We start from the raw sequence: 15,116 nt of genomic DNA, 5'->3' as shown, positions 1-15,116 counted from the left end.
ATCTCTGGAAAAAATTGTCCGTAGGTTGTGAGTGCGTGAGTGAGTGAATGAGTGAGTGTGTGTCCCCTGCGATGGGTTGGCACTCCATCCAGGGTGTATCCTGCCTTGATGTCCGATGACTCCTGAGATAAGCGCAGGCTCCCCGTGACCCGAGGTAGTTCGGATAAGCGGTAGAAAATAGAATGGAATGGATATTCCATCCATTTACTTTTATGCATTTGGCAGACGCTTTTATCCAAACCGACTTACATTGCATTATACTATACGATGTTCATGGATTTTAAAGGAATGTTGTAGCTGTGTCCCAAAATGTGTTTTAATAAAGTGACATAGTAGACAACACCAGGGCAGAAAATACAACACTAGCAGCATAGCACATTATTGAACATTTTTTCACATAAGCAATAAAATAGAGATAGTCAATGTTTGTATTTTTGTGACCTTCTGATTGACAATATACAAGTAGTGGACAAAATGTGAATGTAGGCGACATCTTGTTTATAAGGCGTTGGACCGTTTGCCGTAAATACAGCCTCAAACCTTCTCCCAATAGTTAAAATTGTGGTATTTTATCTATCAGAACATCCTCCGTTATTTCACAGATTACAGAATGGAAATGGTTTCTTACCATTCTTACAATTGTCAAGATTGTTGATCAAAAACGTAACATTTGTTTTTTACACTAGACTACACTTGTTCTATAAACACCATGCACTGTGCTGTGTTTTACCTTTGTGTCTTTCTTGTTTGCTCCTGTAAAGCTGCTTTGTAACAATGTACATTGTGAAAAGCGCTTTATAAATAAACTTGAAATGAATTGAACTACACAAACAACACTAACCCATAAGAATGTGTTCATACTGTATAATATTGTATATAGACCAATCGGTGTGTGTTTTCATCTTAAAACATGCATTCACTATATAAAATACCAAAATAATTTTTAGGAAAAGGAAAGTTTTATTTACATAAAGTGACCAAGAGCTTCAAAAATACAGCTGATCGAAATTGTAAATGTATTCTAGTTAATCTATTAAAATATTCAAAAGTTTGACATGTCCATAAACCGAGGAATGCCACATTTTAAATTATTCCCAAAAATTAAAACATGTGTTTTAGTATGCATTATTAAATTCATTACATACTTTCGTAGAATTCAGTAAATTAATGCACTATTAAATTCATTAAATCCTTTCATAGAATTCAGAAAATTAATGCATTATCATAAGAATCACTTAGAAAACATCAATTTTGTAAACACTGAATGATTAAAAATATTTGTGATTGTTGATACAAACTAATTATGAAACTACACGTTTAATAAAATTAATAAAAGCTTCAGGCAATCTTTAAATATTTCCAAGTTTTACATTTCAATATTTTTGGGTAGTCTGTTTGTTTTAACAAAGGTATGTCTATCTAAGCAATTGTACCAATACCATCAGAATAACAGTCCGGACAAGCACCTTGACATGGTCAATCCAATTGTGACTCGATGCGCTCTTGAGCTGAACTCCCTCAACGTGGTACTGGATGTAGGAAGTAAAGCTGGACACTTTGGTATAGACTCCTGGTCGATTTTCTTTAGCACAGCCAAGACTAAAGCTCACAATACCAGCTTGTACCCAGCTACCGTCACTAATCTGGCACACCAGGGGGCCACCAGAATCACCCTAAAAAGAACAGATATGTGAGATGTATGTAAAAGACCTTCCGAACATTATTTATAGGGTGAAGTTATCTGAAATGGGCCGACTTTTGGTTAATCATCTGGAAAATGAAATGAGCACAAGATCCAAATAGTGTTTTGTTACATCTGGTCTGCCGCATCACTCTTTACATGTAACATGTTATTTGTTAGTTTGTTTCCTTCATTCTTTACGCCATTCCGGAGTAAACCCACACTTACACAGGGAGACCATGTAAACTCCACAGAGAAAGACTTCCCGTCCTAGCCGGGGCTTGAACCGGGGATAATGTTTTTGTCCCATGGCAGTTAATTTGTCAAAAGTTCCCCTTGAAGACAACCATGCCATCATCAGATAAAGTGAGCCAGACAAAAATGTACTGAAAAAAATGTCCTGAGCCGATCGCATTTTTAATATTGCAGCTACAATATTGATTTATTCCATAAAGCAATTGTGTTACTTAGTTACCTTTTGTGGTACTTTTGCTATACTTTTACGTAACTTTTTCTCACAGACTGAACTTAAGCAGAATTATCACCAAAACTAAAGACATTTAATAAGGTTATATTTGGGGGAATAGGGCAAAATAGCGTTGTGTAAAAAATTCATAAAGCCTATATCCCTGCAGAAATGTATTCATAGGGTTGACCTAATAGGGTGGCTGAGAAAATATCAATAAACTTGTACAAACAACCAAGGCACTTATCTCTCCCTCTTTTTTATTAAATATAATGCACATTTACAAAATTTACATTTATCAAATTATTAAAAACTGTAGACTCACCCTTCCGAATTCCTTTATGAAGAAGCCACATTTTTTTTACATCAAGTGTATTAGCAAGAAAGCATTAGATCCTTTATATAAAAACTCCTAATGTTAAGAATATATTTTTTATATTGTAAATAGGCCACCAAAGGCACCTTTCAGACTTTCCATCATAATTTGTACAGAGTCCTTGTCATTGGTGACTTTGAAAGCCATTACGAAAATATCTGTACCGTTATCTACATGGATGTTAAAGTCACTCTCCGTTCCATATAGGCCGTAGAAGGTGAAGCTGTTAATCCCTTTCCCATATATGGGGCACTAAATTATTTTCATTCCAATAAAAAGAGCTATTGGTTTTGAGCGAGAAAATAAAAGTGCTCCATGTATAATCCTGCAGTTTATTTTTTATAAGTGTTTAAAGTAGGCATTATTTCCTTCCTTGCATAATCATATTGTGATCATGAGTGATTAGGCTTCACGTCACGTGTAGGATGCATGACCAATAAGGTTGCCGTTTTTTGGAACGACATTTAAACATGATAGGGGTTAGACAACATCAGTCATGAGCCACTTATCTTCATAATCATACTTCAGATTTAATACTGTCTTATGGTATTAATGTGGACGTTAAAATTCTTCAGCAGAGCGAAGTCATTATCATTATCATTATCTAGTATTGTGTGTGCTTCATGGCCTATGGATGCAAATCAAACTCCTTGTTACAAATACAGATGTGGAGAAAATTGTTGGTACCTTTGGTAAATATGAGCAAAGAAGGCTGTAAAAATAAATCTGCCTTGTTTCTCATTTTTATCTTTCTATTTAAAAAATCTACAAAATTCTCACAATTTGAAGTGGGGGGAATATCACATTGTGAAAAAAAGGTGTTCTCTAAAACACCCTGGCCACAATTATTGGCACCCGAAAAAATTATTCTATCTCCCAAATATATTCCCATTAATATTTACATTTTCTTAGCACACCAAGGTGACTAGAAAAATGTGTTCCCCAGTCATGACTTCTTATTGCACAGGAGAATAAATATTATTAACACAAAGCCCAAACCCCAATCATACATCACAATGGGTAAAACCAAAGAATATAGTTTTGTTTTGCAGCAGAAGATTGTTGAGCTACATAAAATAGAGGAAATTGTTAAAACAATTAAATCTCATTTCCTACATCAGGGCAATCATTAAGAAGTTTTAATGCACTAGAGGTGTTGTAAATTTGCCTGCATAAGAATGTGTCTATATTGTCTTAATGCACAGCAAAGACAATCATTTGCAGGGCAAAAATCTGTTCAAAGATCACAGATGAAAAAACTGCACAAATGAGTTGAATTTTAGTGTCAGAAAAAAACTAAAACAATTGAAAACTGCACCTCCGTCACCACAAGTTGTTGGGACACTGTTAAAGAAGAGATATTCTACTCCTGTCCAAAAACAAACTCCACCATATTAATTTGCCATACTAGAACGTCAACCAGGACTGGGTTCTATGGCCAAATGAAATGACTCGGATGACTTGCCATATTCTCAAACCGCATCAGACACTAAAAGTGCTGTTTCTCATGCAAATGGAGATTGCAGAAAATATTGAATAAAATGGTACCAATAATTGTGGCCAAGGTAAATAGAAAAAAAAAACATTTTTTACACGGTGTGATATTCCTCCACTCCCAATTGTTTTATTTTAAATAATGTTGGAATTTTTTAGGATTTATAAAAATATATAAAATCAAATGAAGAAACAATGCAGATATTCACATTATTCTTTGCTCATATTTCCCAGGTGTACTAACAACTTTGTCCATGTCTGTATGTTAGAGCAATAACTTCTACTAATAAAGAATCTCTTTTTGATAATCTGCCTAAATTGTCTCAATTCCCTAGCATAGCTGGTAACGCAAAAGATCTTGACATTTTCACAAACGTATTGACTCCACCTTCTCCGAAAACGCTAAACACAGTTGCACCTTTGCGGCCAAATAAAATGTAATATAGCAACACTGTGATGTAATGAACACACTCATGCACTAAAGATAGCAACTTGGAAAATGGAACGCCGCTTTGTGATATACCTGTCATTTGGTTTTCTCATTGCTTGGAACTACAGCATTTAATCATACAGCAAAGCCCTAAAAAAAAAATCTAAATCCGCCTACTTTTCCTCACTAACAGAAGGAAACAAGCACAACCCTAGGTTTTTATTTAACACAATGGCTAAATTGACAAAACAAATCGTCAGCGACTTCAAATGTTGGATATCAGCATAGCAGTGATGAATAAATGAACTATTTCACAAATCACATTGGTTGCATAGTTTTAGTTTTTTCTCTAATATCATCAGAGACTACACTAGCTGATCAAACAACTTACACTTATTCATTACATACACTATTTCTGGTAACAAAATATTAAAAATATTAGTCAAGTTTAAAATTAAACCAGGCAAATAAAGATCCATCAGCCTTACTCTAGGGAATTATTTACCTACAGACCTTTGATTTTTGAACCATTGTCACCAATGGATCTACGATAAATGTAGCCCAGATCATTATTGTAGCAATAAAAAATGAGGTGTCATGCAAATAAAAAGTCCAGTATGAAGTACCAAAGGGCTCAGTTTTAGGGCCTCTATAAAGCCCTATTCCTCAGTATCTGAGTAAGCTTCTATTAAATTACAGTCCTTTTCACGTTCACTATACTTTCATGGCTCTGGTCAGTTGGTAATACCTAGAATTTCAAAATCAAATGCAGGTGGGAGATCCTTTCCCTATCTTGCGCCTAAACTTTGGAACAGTCGAATGGTGTGCAGGACATACATAGTCAGTGTAAATCTAGTTTAACGATACATCGCTTCAATCTCGTATCCACAAAACTACTACTATAATACAAATCATCTAAGGGATTAATTAGATCAACGAGAACCAGGAACACTTCCCATAATAACTGATGTACTTGTGTACATCAAAGTGTGGGGAATGGAATTCTGCTCTCAGCGGCCTATTCTCATTGTTCTGAGGTTGTCTGTACCCAGACCAGATGGTAGAACTGAAAGAGGGAAGCAGCGACCCGTCAAGTCCTCACTACAAAACTGCAACTGAAATTAGAATATTAATGAAAACCTTGAAGCTATTATCTACCTATTTTACTTAGTTTATTTTATTTTCATTTAGCTAGTTTTAAGAGCACCGTCAATCTTGTAGAGGGGCTGCAGTTTTTGCCAGAGGGGAACTGTTTACTTCTCCCAAGTTTTTTTTCTCCTCTGGAGTTTTAGGTTCCTCGCCACTGTTTACATACAGTGTTGCACTGTTTGCCCGATGGTTAGGTTGGTGCCTCTTTGTAATCACAATCCTGTGTGTGTTTTGTGCATGTGGGTGTGAAATTACCAGTGTGTGTGCGTCTTTCCTCAAATCGCTCTCACACTACTCTGATGTCATATGTAGATCTGTCTGTGCAGTGCTGAAAACAGTCGAACACTGTTTATGTTTACATTCACAAGGCGCATCTAAATTGAGACCATTGATTCCTGCTGCATGTCGTGACTCGCACTTATTTGGTGATTTTAACGTTATCTTCCAAACATGATCGGCATTAGCAGGCATTTTGTACATGGTGGCTGCGGCGACACCCTGAGTTTGCCCTGGAATCTAAAGCTCTGGCCTTCCATCGCTGTGTAAAGTGTTGCCAAATTTGAATAGTAAAAATACCAATGACCATTCAACACTGCCTATGTCTGACTAGCGTCTGTTCCTGCACAAGCATGAGCGATCTTATCTACACTACTTTTAATTCAGAATTTCAATTCAGTAGTTAAAAAAATGTTAATACAACTGACTAGACTAGCGTTTATGTAAGAAAACGTGACGTAACTAGCGTTACTTAAGAAAAAAATAAATCAAATATTGGTATGTCAATGTATATAGTAACTGTGACTTTACTCGTTACTATAAAAAGTAACATGATTAGTGGGAGAATTTGTGTTTTTCCTGTGTCCCACATATTATGTGAAATGTATTGCAATGATTATTTTACACAAATTATGTCTGATCTTGCTTGAGTTTAAGTGCTGACCAAACTAACAGAATGTTCAGAACATCGTGCTGCCTTTCGCTAATTATATTAATGTACTTCTAAGAAAATCTAAGAATGATGAACTAACTCCCGTGAATAATATCAGTATAGGTCTGGTAAGTTTCCATGACATAGCTTTCAATTACATATTTACATCCTCTTTTATGAATATAAGTATTGGAACTATATTCAATAAAGTTTAGACTCTGATTGAACTACACTTCTGTGTCTGTGTCATTCTTAGTATCCAGGATCCTGCAACTTTGTGTGTTCTATCGACTAGACTCTTTAACCTTCTACCTAGACAAAAAGTAATAATCTTACAGTTGGGGACAAAAAAGTAATATTCTTAAAATTAGGTAACATGTTACTTATTTCTAATGCGTTATCGCGAACACTGCGAAAACTAGAGCGTGAGCTCTGACAGCTGTGTCAGCAGTGTGGAAATAAAAGAGCACCGGAACAGCCGACTGTTATGTCTCACTCACCATGCATTCCTCAAGGCATCAGCAATGAAGCATCGTTCAATGAAAGCAGTTTAATACAGATTACAGATTTAGCTCTGTAACACTGTAAAAACAGAATATAGGTTAGCATCTGATTTCATCATTCATACAGCGCATTACAACAAACTTAATGACACAGATGAGAAGCATTAGAGGCAGTCTGCTAGCAAGACAGTTGCTGATTTTCCGTAATTTCAAAGTGTAAATTCAAAGATACGTATATATGTTTTAGTTTTGAGGCAGTGCTGAATGAAGGTCTGTTATAAGATCTCCTAATGAGGACAAATTCCTGTTCCTGCATTAAAAGCATTTTAACTATAGTTTCTTGATATAAATTGCCATTTAAATGTTAAATCTAATCCTTCTATTTGAATAAATCGAAAAAAAAAAAACTAATTCTGTCATTCATGTTTGCTACAATACGTTAGGCTATTAGTTTTCATATAATGCAGGATTAAGCTGAACTGTTCAACAGTAATATTTTAAAAACCTTAATATACCTGGCACTAGGAAAATACAAGTATCGGATCGGGAGTTGGATCGGCAGATACTCAAAATTAAATTATTTAAAAACACCTTGTGCACATGCGCAGTGCTGTGTACTGTATGTCTTAAACATTTTGGGGAAGTTTCCCGGACAAGGATTAGTGTAAATCAGGACTAGTCCCTAGTTAAATTAGGACATTTTAGTAGTTTTTAAAAACATGCCTTACGGATAATACTACTGGTGTACATCTTGATAGAAATTAAATGGCAGTGATTTATTGTATGTTAAGATTTCTCAATGCAAGATGTTTTCAGTTAGGACAGCTCAAATATGCATTTTCTGGCCCGAAGCTTAAGTCCTGTCCAGGAATCTTTCCCCTTATGTTTTCAACTTATGAAAATCACTCGAAACTCAGCACAAGAACCTGCTTTCTCCACAGTAGCACCTGCATTATTAAGGGAATGGGTGCACATGTTGTACATTCTGCAGGGTTCTTGTGTTCTTTTATAACAAAGAAAAAAAATTGTATCCAAATAAAAGTTTGTGTTTACATAATACATATCTGTGTACTCTGCATATTAATTTTGTATTTATAAACAAACACATACATTTATACAGGAAATATTTACATGAATTTATTTATATTTACCAATCACTTAAATTTTATTCTTTTATTTTTCTTTAATATATGCATGTTTTCATAATTACAAAATGAATATGCACGGTACAGACACATGTATTATGTAAGCACAGTACACATACAAACATAGCTGCGGAAATATTTATGAGACTATTTCAGAGAGAGTTTTTCTGATTTTAAAATGTATTTTTTATCGGTTTTCTTTTTTCTTTTTTGTTTCATTCTGTGAACAACTAACAACATTTCTCCCAAATTTCGAATAAAAAAATTGTCTTTCCTTTTTTTAATTTATTGACAGAAAATGTACCTCGGAGAAACAGGTCAAAATAACTGAAAAGATGCTCTGTATTTGTACCGGTACCTCTGTACCTCAAATACTAAAAAGAAAAGAAGTTCATATTCACTTTTAAACAAAAGTAATATTTCTACATGTATTTAGAAAAGTTCAAAAACTTCTTTGAATGCGATTTTCTGGATTTTTATCACAGTTGTTCCAATTCTAAAAATACGGACTATATATAAACACATTCATAGAAGCGAAAGTGTGACGCTTTGTGAATTATCCTTGACAGACATATGTCAATGAAATCAGTTTATACAGATCAAGTACCATGGTAGGTATATTTTAGAATGAGCTATTTGTATCTACATATGGCGCAGGGTCTCCTTGCATGGTTTGATGTTGACATGTCAACATGTTGTTTCTACAGTAGCCCTAATAAGTTATATAATTCGGGAAAGAATCGAAAAGGTCAAAACAACATAATCCTCTCTTAGCCTCCACAGCGCTTCGAAAGGGAGCGGTAGAGTGAGCGGTTTATTGCAATTTGCGCCTTAACTGCTAGATGCCAAAAAGCACACAGCCCCATATAATTGTCCATTTCACCCGATGGCCCACCTTACCTGATATCTAATTAAGGTGCTAATTCTAAATGCATAACTGTGAAAAGAATTCAATAGATGCGGTATTTCAAGACAATATACAACCTAACATCAAATATTGCACTCACCTGGCAAGAGTCCTTGCCCCCTTCTTGGAAGCCAGCACACATCATGTCGGAACGAATGTCAATGTTCTGAGTGGATTTTATTAAAAACATTTCCTGGCACATGCTTGAGTCAATGATTGGCACCTGCACTTCCTGCAAAGGGCCAGCCCCTGATAAAGCAACTGAACAAGAAATCAAAATTTTAAAAAAATATATATATTTTTTTTTATGAGTTTAAAATTGCTTTCACTGATGTACTGCATTTAGAAAATGGAACAAAAAACATCTCTCTATTACATACAGATTACTGTTCTTCAGTCAATTTACTTTATCAGTCAATTTAGAGATTCTGTCATTTACTAAACCTAATTTCAAACCTGTATTACTTACTTTCTTTTGCAGAATACTAGAGATAGATTTTTAAGAATGTTGTAACAGAGGAGCAATGGTTCCCATTGGATTGAATTAGTTTTGTGTAAATACAATATAAAGCCACGCTCGCACTGCAAGCTATTTTTAAAATGTGGCTGATATCAGATTCCAGTGTGAACTGGTGATGGTTATAAACTGAATCGTATGCGCAAAACAACAGTAACAGGCAGCACGCTTTCATACAGATTAAGCAAGGGTCTAGTCAGTAGGTGTGTTTGACTTTAAGCGGTGCCGAGTTGATTGTTCTCGCGGAGCGATTTTAGAGCATTCCCAAAGCAGTCCGCTCTCAGACTGTGCGCATGCCGATTTGAACGTTCCATTGCGCCTTATCCAGTGGCAAAATGTTTATTATAACAGATTCTATAGTCATTTGTTGCAGCGTGCGGCTCACGTGCAGGGGCTTATGTTTATAATCTGATGCTTAATGTTTGGCAACCGAGCTGTAAAGTGCACTTCCATCAACAGAATAGCGCGTGAAGCTTCAAATTAGCGCAGAGTTATGACGCAAGTCGATCTACAATAACGCAAATGTTGCATGAATTTCAATATGACCGTTCAGACTGAGGACGCATTGCGGAACATCAGACCTGTATCCGATTTAGGACCAGATATGGAGGTGGCTCAGATCAGATTAAAAAAGATTGGATTCCATCTGGTTTGTCTGGTTCACACTGTCATGCAGTAAACAGATCTGGGTCGCCTATGAGCAAAAACAAATTTGGATTTTGGTGGCAGTGTGAATGTGGCTTAAGTCAAAGGGTACCATCGGTTTGGTTACCAACATTCTTCAAAATATCTTCTGTGATCTGCAGAAAAAGCAGTCTTACAGGTTTGAAATGACAAAGAATTACTAAAAACTGATTGAATTTTGAGTTTTGGGTGAACGATCCCTTTAACTTGATCAAGTTAATCATGTTTAACTAAAGTACATGAAGTATGTCTATTAGTACTGCGTCCTGTCATGCTGTAGTCATGGTGCATGATTTTGTATGCAAGGAGTGTGTCAGATAGGGGAGGCAACTGCAAATTGCATAATTTTTTTTTATGTTTTTTATAGGGATTCAGTTAAGCTATTTTTAAAATATGAAACCCAGACACAGAAATGTATGTAATAGGCTACGTGTTTATAAAACATTTTAGGGAAAATTACATGTATTAAAAGATAAATAGGATTTTGATTCATTGATTTTAAATAAGTTGCAAAATGTTATAACCATTACTCTCACCTCCTTCTCTGATGTGACCCCATCCAGTAATCATACAGTTCATTTCACCACTGAACTCAGCATTGGCATTAGGCAAGCAGACAGGCTGAATACGGTCTGCCCACACAACAGGTGTTGCTAGCTCCACAAGGGCAATATCCTGGCCAAGTTGAGGGTCTGTGTAACCCATTGGAACCACTAGTCGAAGAATCCTATGGCTGGTCATGTCCGGGTTCCATCCCTGTATCTGCTGCCGACCCGCATAAATCAAGTACGAGGAGATGTCATTAGGGCTGGACAGAGCAGATAAATTGATGAATAATGTATAATTCTTAAACATATTACAGTTTTAAAGGTTTTGAAGAGATAGGTTTTCAAACTTACTTGGGGAAGCAATGTGCAGCAGACAGTACCCATTTCTCTGTAATGATTGTTCCTCCACAAACATGTCCATCAGCTTCGGTCTAAAACATTAGTCAGCAATTAAGAAAGGGAATTTGTGACCCTGGACCAAAAAAACAGTCATAAGTAGCACATGTACATTTGTAGTAATAGCCAACAATATATTGTATGGGTCAAAATCATCACATTTTTATGTCAACAATTATAAGTCTATTAAGTAAAGATCATGTTCCATGAAGATATTTGGTCAATTTCCTACCGTAAATCTATAAAAACTTTATTTGTGTGAGCGGATGCAGCAAAATCAAAACTTGCCCACTGCTGCCCGCTCTTTGGGAATTATCCACTGAAGTTTGGCATCTATGTAAAGCTTAGAATTACGGCTTTTGTGTTACTCTCCACAACAACATTACAGCACTTAGCCAATAGAGAGCATAAAACAAACCCGTGTCTTCTGACAACTGCCTTCTAAAGTGCCTCTGATGGACAACTTTAAAAGTATCTATACAGTGATATATAAATGCATATATATATTTTTCGCACCCTCAGATGTATAAATCTCCATTTCCACATTTACCTTTATGACCTGGTTACCTTATGACTGGTTTTGTGGTCCAGGGTAAAATTCTATATATTAGACTGTATATTATTATTAGTAAATTTATTATTATTATGAAGTACAATTTACAGTAAAAATTAACATGCAAATGTGACATCTATTACATTAAAAGATAGAATAGAACAAACGAAAAAACAAGAACAACAGTCAAATAAAAAAAGAATATGAAAAGAAGTAAAATAAGGAAATGAATGATAAAATAAATAATAAACCCAAAATTAGGCTACATTAGTGAAACAAAAAAATAAAACAAGATTAAATAATAAGCTTCCCTTAAAAATAAAGTTTCCCTTGCTTTGATATTATTTGAAACAGAAAGCATTGTAAGGTATTGATTAAATTCGCTATAAAAAGCAGTAGAAATAAATACATTTGTTTATAGGATGTACGGTACAAAAGTTACGGAGTTTAGATTAGCTATGGAATTTGGGTTAGAGACTCAGTTCAGACTGTCGTTTATGTGTGTTTAATTTCACATCTTTCCCATTAACGGTTCTATAGTCTGCCATAGACTTCCATGGCAGTACAAAAAGAAGCAGACTTATAAAAACACTAACGGAAGCAATAGTAAGTCGTGGCTTGACACTTAATAGTAGATAATTCAAATTTATATATATTAAGGTGTAACCCATACGCTTCTACACCTACCGTGTTTCAAAATCAATTTTCATAAGTTTCATCATCCCACCTGTATATCCACCTGCCAAGGCCAAGCACCTTGCGACGCCTCATAACCACCAACTATCCTGTTGAGCATTGGTGTCCGACCACATTCTGAAACAAATAAAATGAGAACGCCATCACTTGCTTGGATTATATTTCTTGTCATCTAACAAAACAATACGACACATAAAGTAGCCTTTTAGGTTTCTTTGCTTTATAAATATATGAATATACTTTTTTTGCGATAAACATATAAAGTATTCCAGTTTAGCAACAAACACCCGTACAAAAACGAGGTTTACCTTGAGCCTCGCCCATCCATACTCCTGAAAACACACAAAACGAGGTTACAAAACAATATGAATGATGACCTTATTAATTATTACTAAACGCAGTTTCTTTTAAATGAATCAACAACGAAGGAAACAAAGCTGAGAACATACCGATCAACACCAGGAAGACAGTCCAATTTGAACTGTACAACATCGTACAAACTGCTTTCTTCCGGTGTATTCAGAAAAGTTTAAATGTGTAGATCTAATAAAACAATAACAAAGGAGGTTATGATCTCCAAAATTATGATGTGTGCTGAAATCTTTACTGCGTAGCTCGAAGCAATCCGGATAGACTGTCTAGCATTTTCGTTCCTGAAAAAACATTGTCGGAGATATTGTTATTGGAAGTACCTGCCCTACCTACAGCCAATCAGGGGCGTCCGTTCGATTCAGCTCACCTTGTTCAAAGCTAAGAGGCCTGCCCCGCTGCTCACGTGAGTTAGTTTGGTTTCGGGAATGTGTTGAAGTATGTGGTAGGGCAAGCTGACTTTGGTTAACAAATTAAAAACTGTCAAAACATTAAAATAAAACTAATAAAATACAGGCCTACTAATGATTTACTAGAGTTTAAATATGTTTTAAATCTAGTGTTATCAGTATCTAGCACTGCATTCAAGGAACAACCATTAACCCACATGACAGGTGTTAACAATTAAACGCCTTTCAATGTAAATTCAGCTCTCAGAGAACAGGTTTAGCTGGTTTCGAATATCTTACTAATGGGCCTTTGCAATGGCAGACAAATAATGAATGTCCAATGTGCATTTGTAAAAAGAATGCGTATTTTTCTGATGAGTTCAAAGTGAGATTCACTTAGAGCCAATGTAATAATAGATGTGCCTTTGTTTGCTTATGCCTATAGGCTATTATATACTTTATTTAATATTTTAACAGATCTCACATCTGTAAATGTAAATGTTCAGGAAAAATACATGTTTTATAGTTTTTGAAATTTTGGACGAGCTTGTACACTTTTTAAAGTATTATTGCTTATACCTTTCCCCTAGCGCCATCTTTTGTATTTTGTTTGTACTGCATCAAACGCGTCATTTTGATCAAATTCCTAATTCAACCAATTAAGTTTTATAAGATTGTTCCATAATTCACATACAAACACGCCGTATTCACAAACCTGCTCTTAAGAGAAAATATAGGAACTTTTTAAAAATACATTAAAGGTCGTTCTTAAGAATATTCTTAACTGCAATGCTAAGATATCAACATCTTATTTTTTTCTTACATTAAACGCGCAGTCTTTGTCAACGATTAGGTAATGTGAGGTGCTATAAGTAAGAATAACCAGCAGAGGTCAGTGATGGTATGTGTTTTTAAATATCCTGTTAGAGAGAGTTTGGCTGCGTTCAAATACCCCCACTTGCGGTCTTGTCCACTTGAGAGCGCGTGCACGCGACAGGCAGTGCGCTTAACAAACACTAAACACAAACTAGCTTGAATACCGCTTCGGAGAGGTATTAAGGCTAAGCGTTTCCCATCATGCATCATGGTCTGGATACGAATCATGAGACTTTTTGCCCGGGTCTCGCGAGATGTTGCGAAAAGCTTTCCAGAGTATGTTATACTACTACTTTTTAAGGTTATATCTTTATTTATTCTATTTTGGCTAACATGTGTATTTTATGTTTTATTTGATACAATACAAATAAAGTGCTATAAAAATAAATCTGACTTGATTATATAATTACATATAACATATAATTTTATAGTAAAACGTAGTGTTACATATTTTATTGGTGAAAACTCCAGAATGATGTATTTTGTAAAACTGCTTTTTATATCATAATTAGAAACACCATATTAATTAGCAGTATATGTTTGCACTTGCCAAGTGTCCCATTCGGTTAGAAATATGCTCCAATGGGATCTTCACGCCCACTAGAACACTAGTGCCAAAAACAGGAAATACGTCATGAAAGTAGTCAAGTGGTCAAGTGCAAAGACCGGAAGTGGGGGTATTTGGAAACAACATTTGGTAGAATCCGAAATCGCATACTCAATGAGTGGGTACTTAATTTCAATGGGGCTAAATGGGTACGTACTGTTTTCCCTGAATGGGTGTAGTTTGAATGTGGTCAACTGTTGTCCCCCATGTTGGTTGATTTCTTCTCCTTTTTAACGGCGGGGAGCAAATTACGCTTGTGATGCATATCCGCCACCTACTGTACTGGAGTGTCCATGGGTCAGAGATTACCCATGCCACGTAATAACAAGCACAACAACTGAAGTTATGAGAGACAGGTGCATTAACATCAGTAATGCTTTATTTCCATATATTTCTATAATT

General features: G+C 35.5%; 1 protein-coding gene across 1 annotated transcript; it reads right to left on the bottom strand.

The window, feature by feature from the left end:
• Positions 1 to 1,386: 1,386 nt before the first annotated feature.
• Positions 1,387 to 13,161, bottom strand: zgc:92313 (uncharacterized protein LOC436869 homolog). Its single transcript, XM_056770649.1, has 7 exons — positions 12,923 to 13,161; positions 12,782 to 12,805; positions 12,505 to 12,590; positions 11,180 to 11,259; positions 10,817 to 11,088; positions 9,180 to 9,340; positions 1,387 to 1,673 (listed from the first exon to the last, which is right to left on the bottom strand). The coding sequence occupies exons 1-7, from the start codon at positions 12,963 to 12,965 to the stop codon at positions 1,416 to 1,418; spliced, it is 924 nt and encodes a 307-aa protein (XP_056626627.1). The 5' UTR covers positions 12,966 to 13,161; the 3' UTR covers positions 1,387 to 1,415.
• Positions 13,162 to 15,116: the final 1,955 nt, after the last annotated feature.

This window comes from Triplophysa dalaica, chromosome 17, assembly GCF_015846415.1.
Source record: "Triplophysa dalaica isolate WHDGS20190420 chromosome 17, ASM1584641v1, whole genome shotgun sequence".
In the NCBI taxonomy this organism is placed as follows: Eukaryota; Metazoa; Chordata; class Actinopteri; order Cypriniformes; family Nemacheilidae; genus Triplophysa; species Triplophysa dalaica.
Note: the sequence above shows the minus strand (reverse complement) of the source record. Positions and strands in the feature narration are given on the sequence as shown.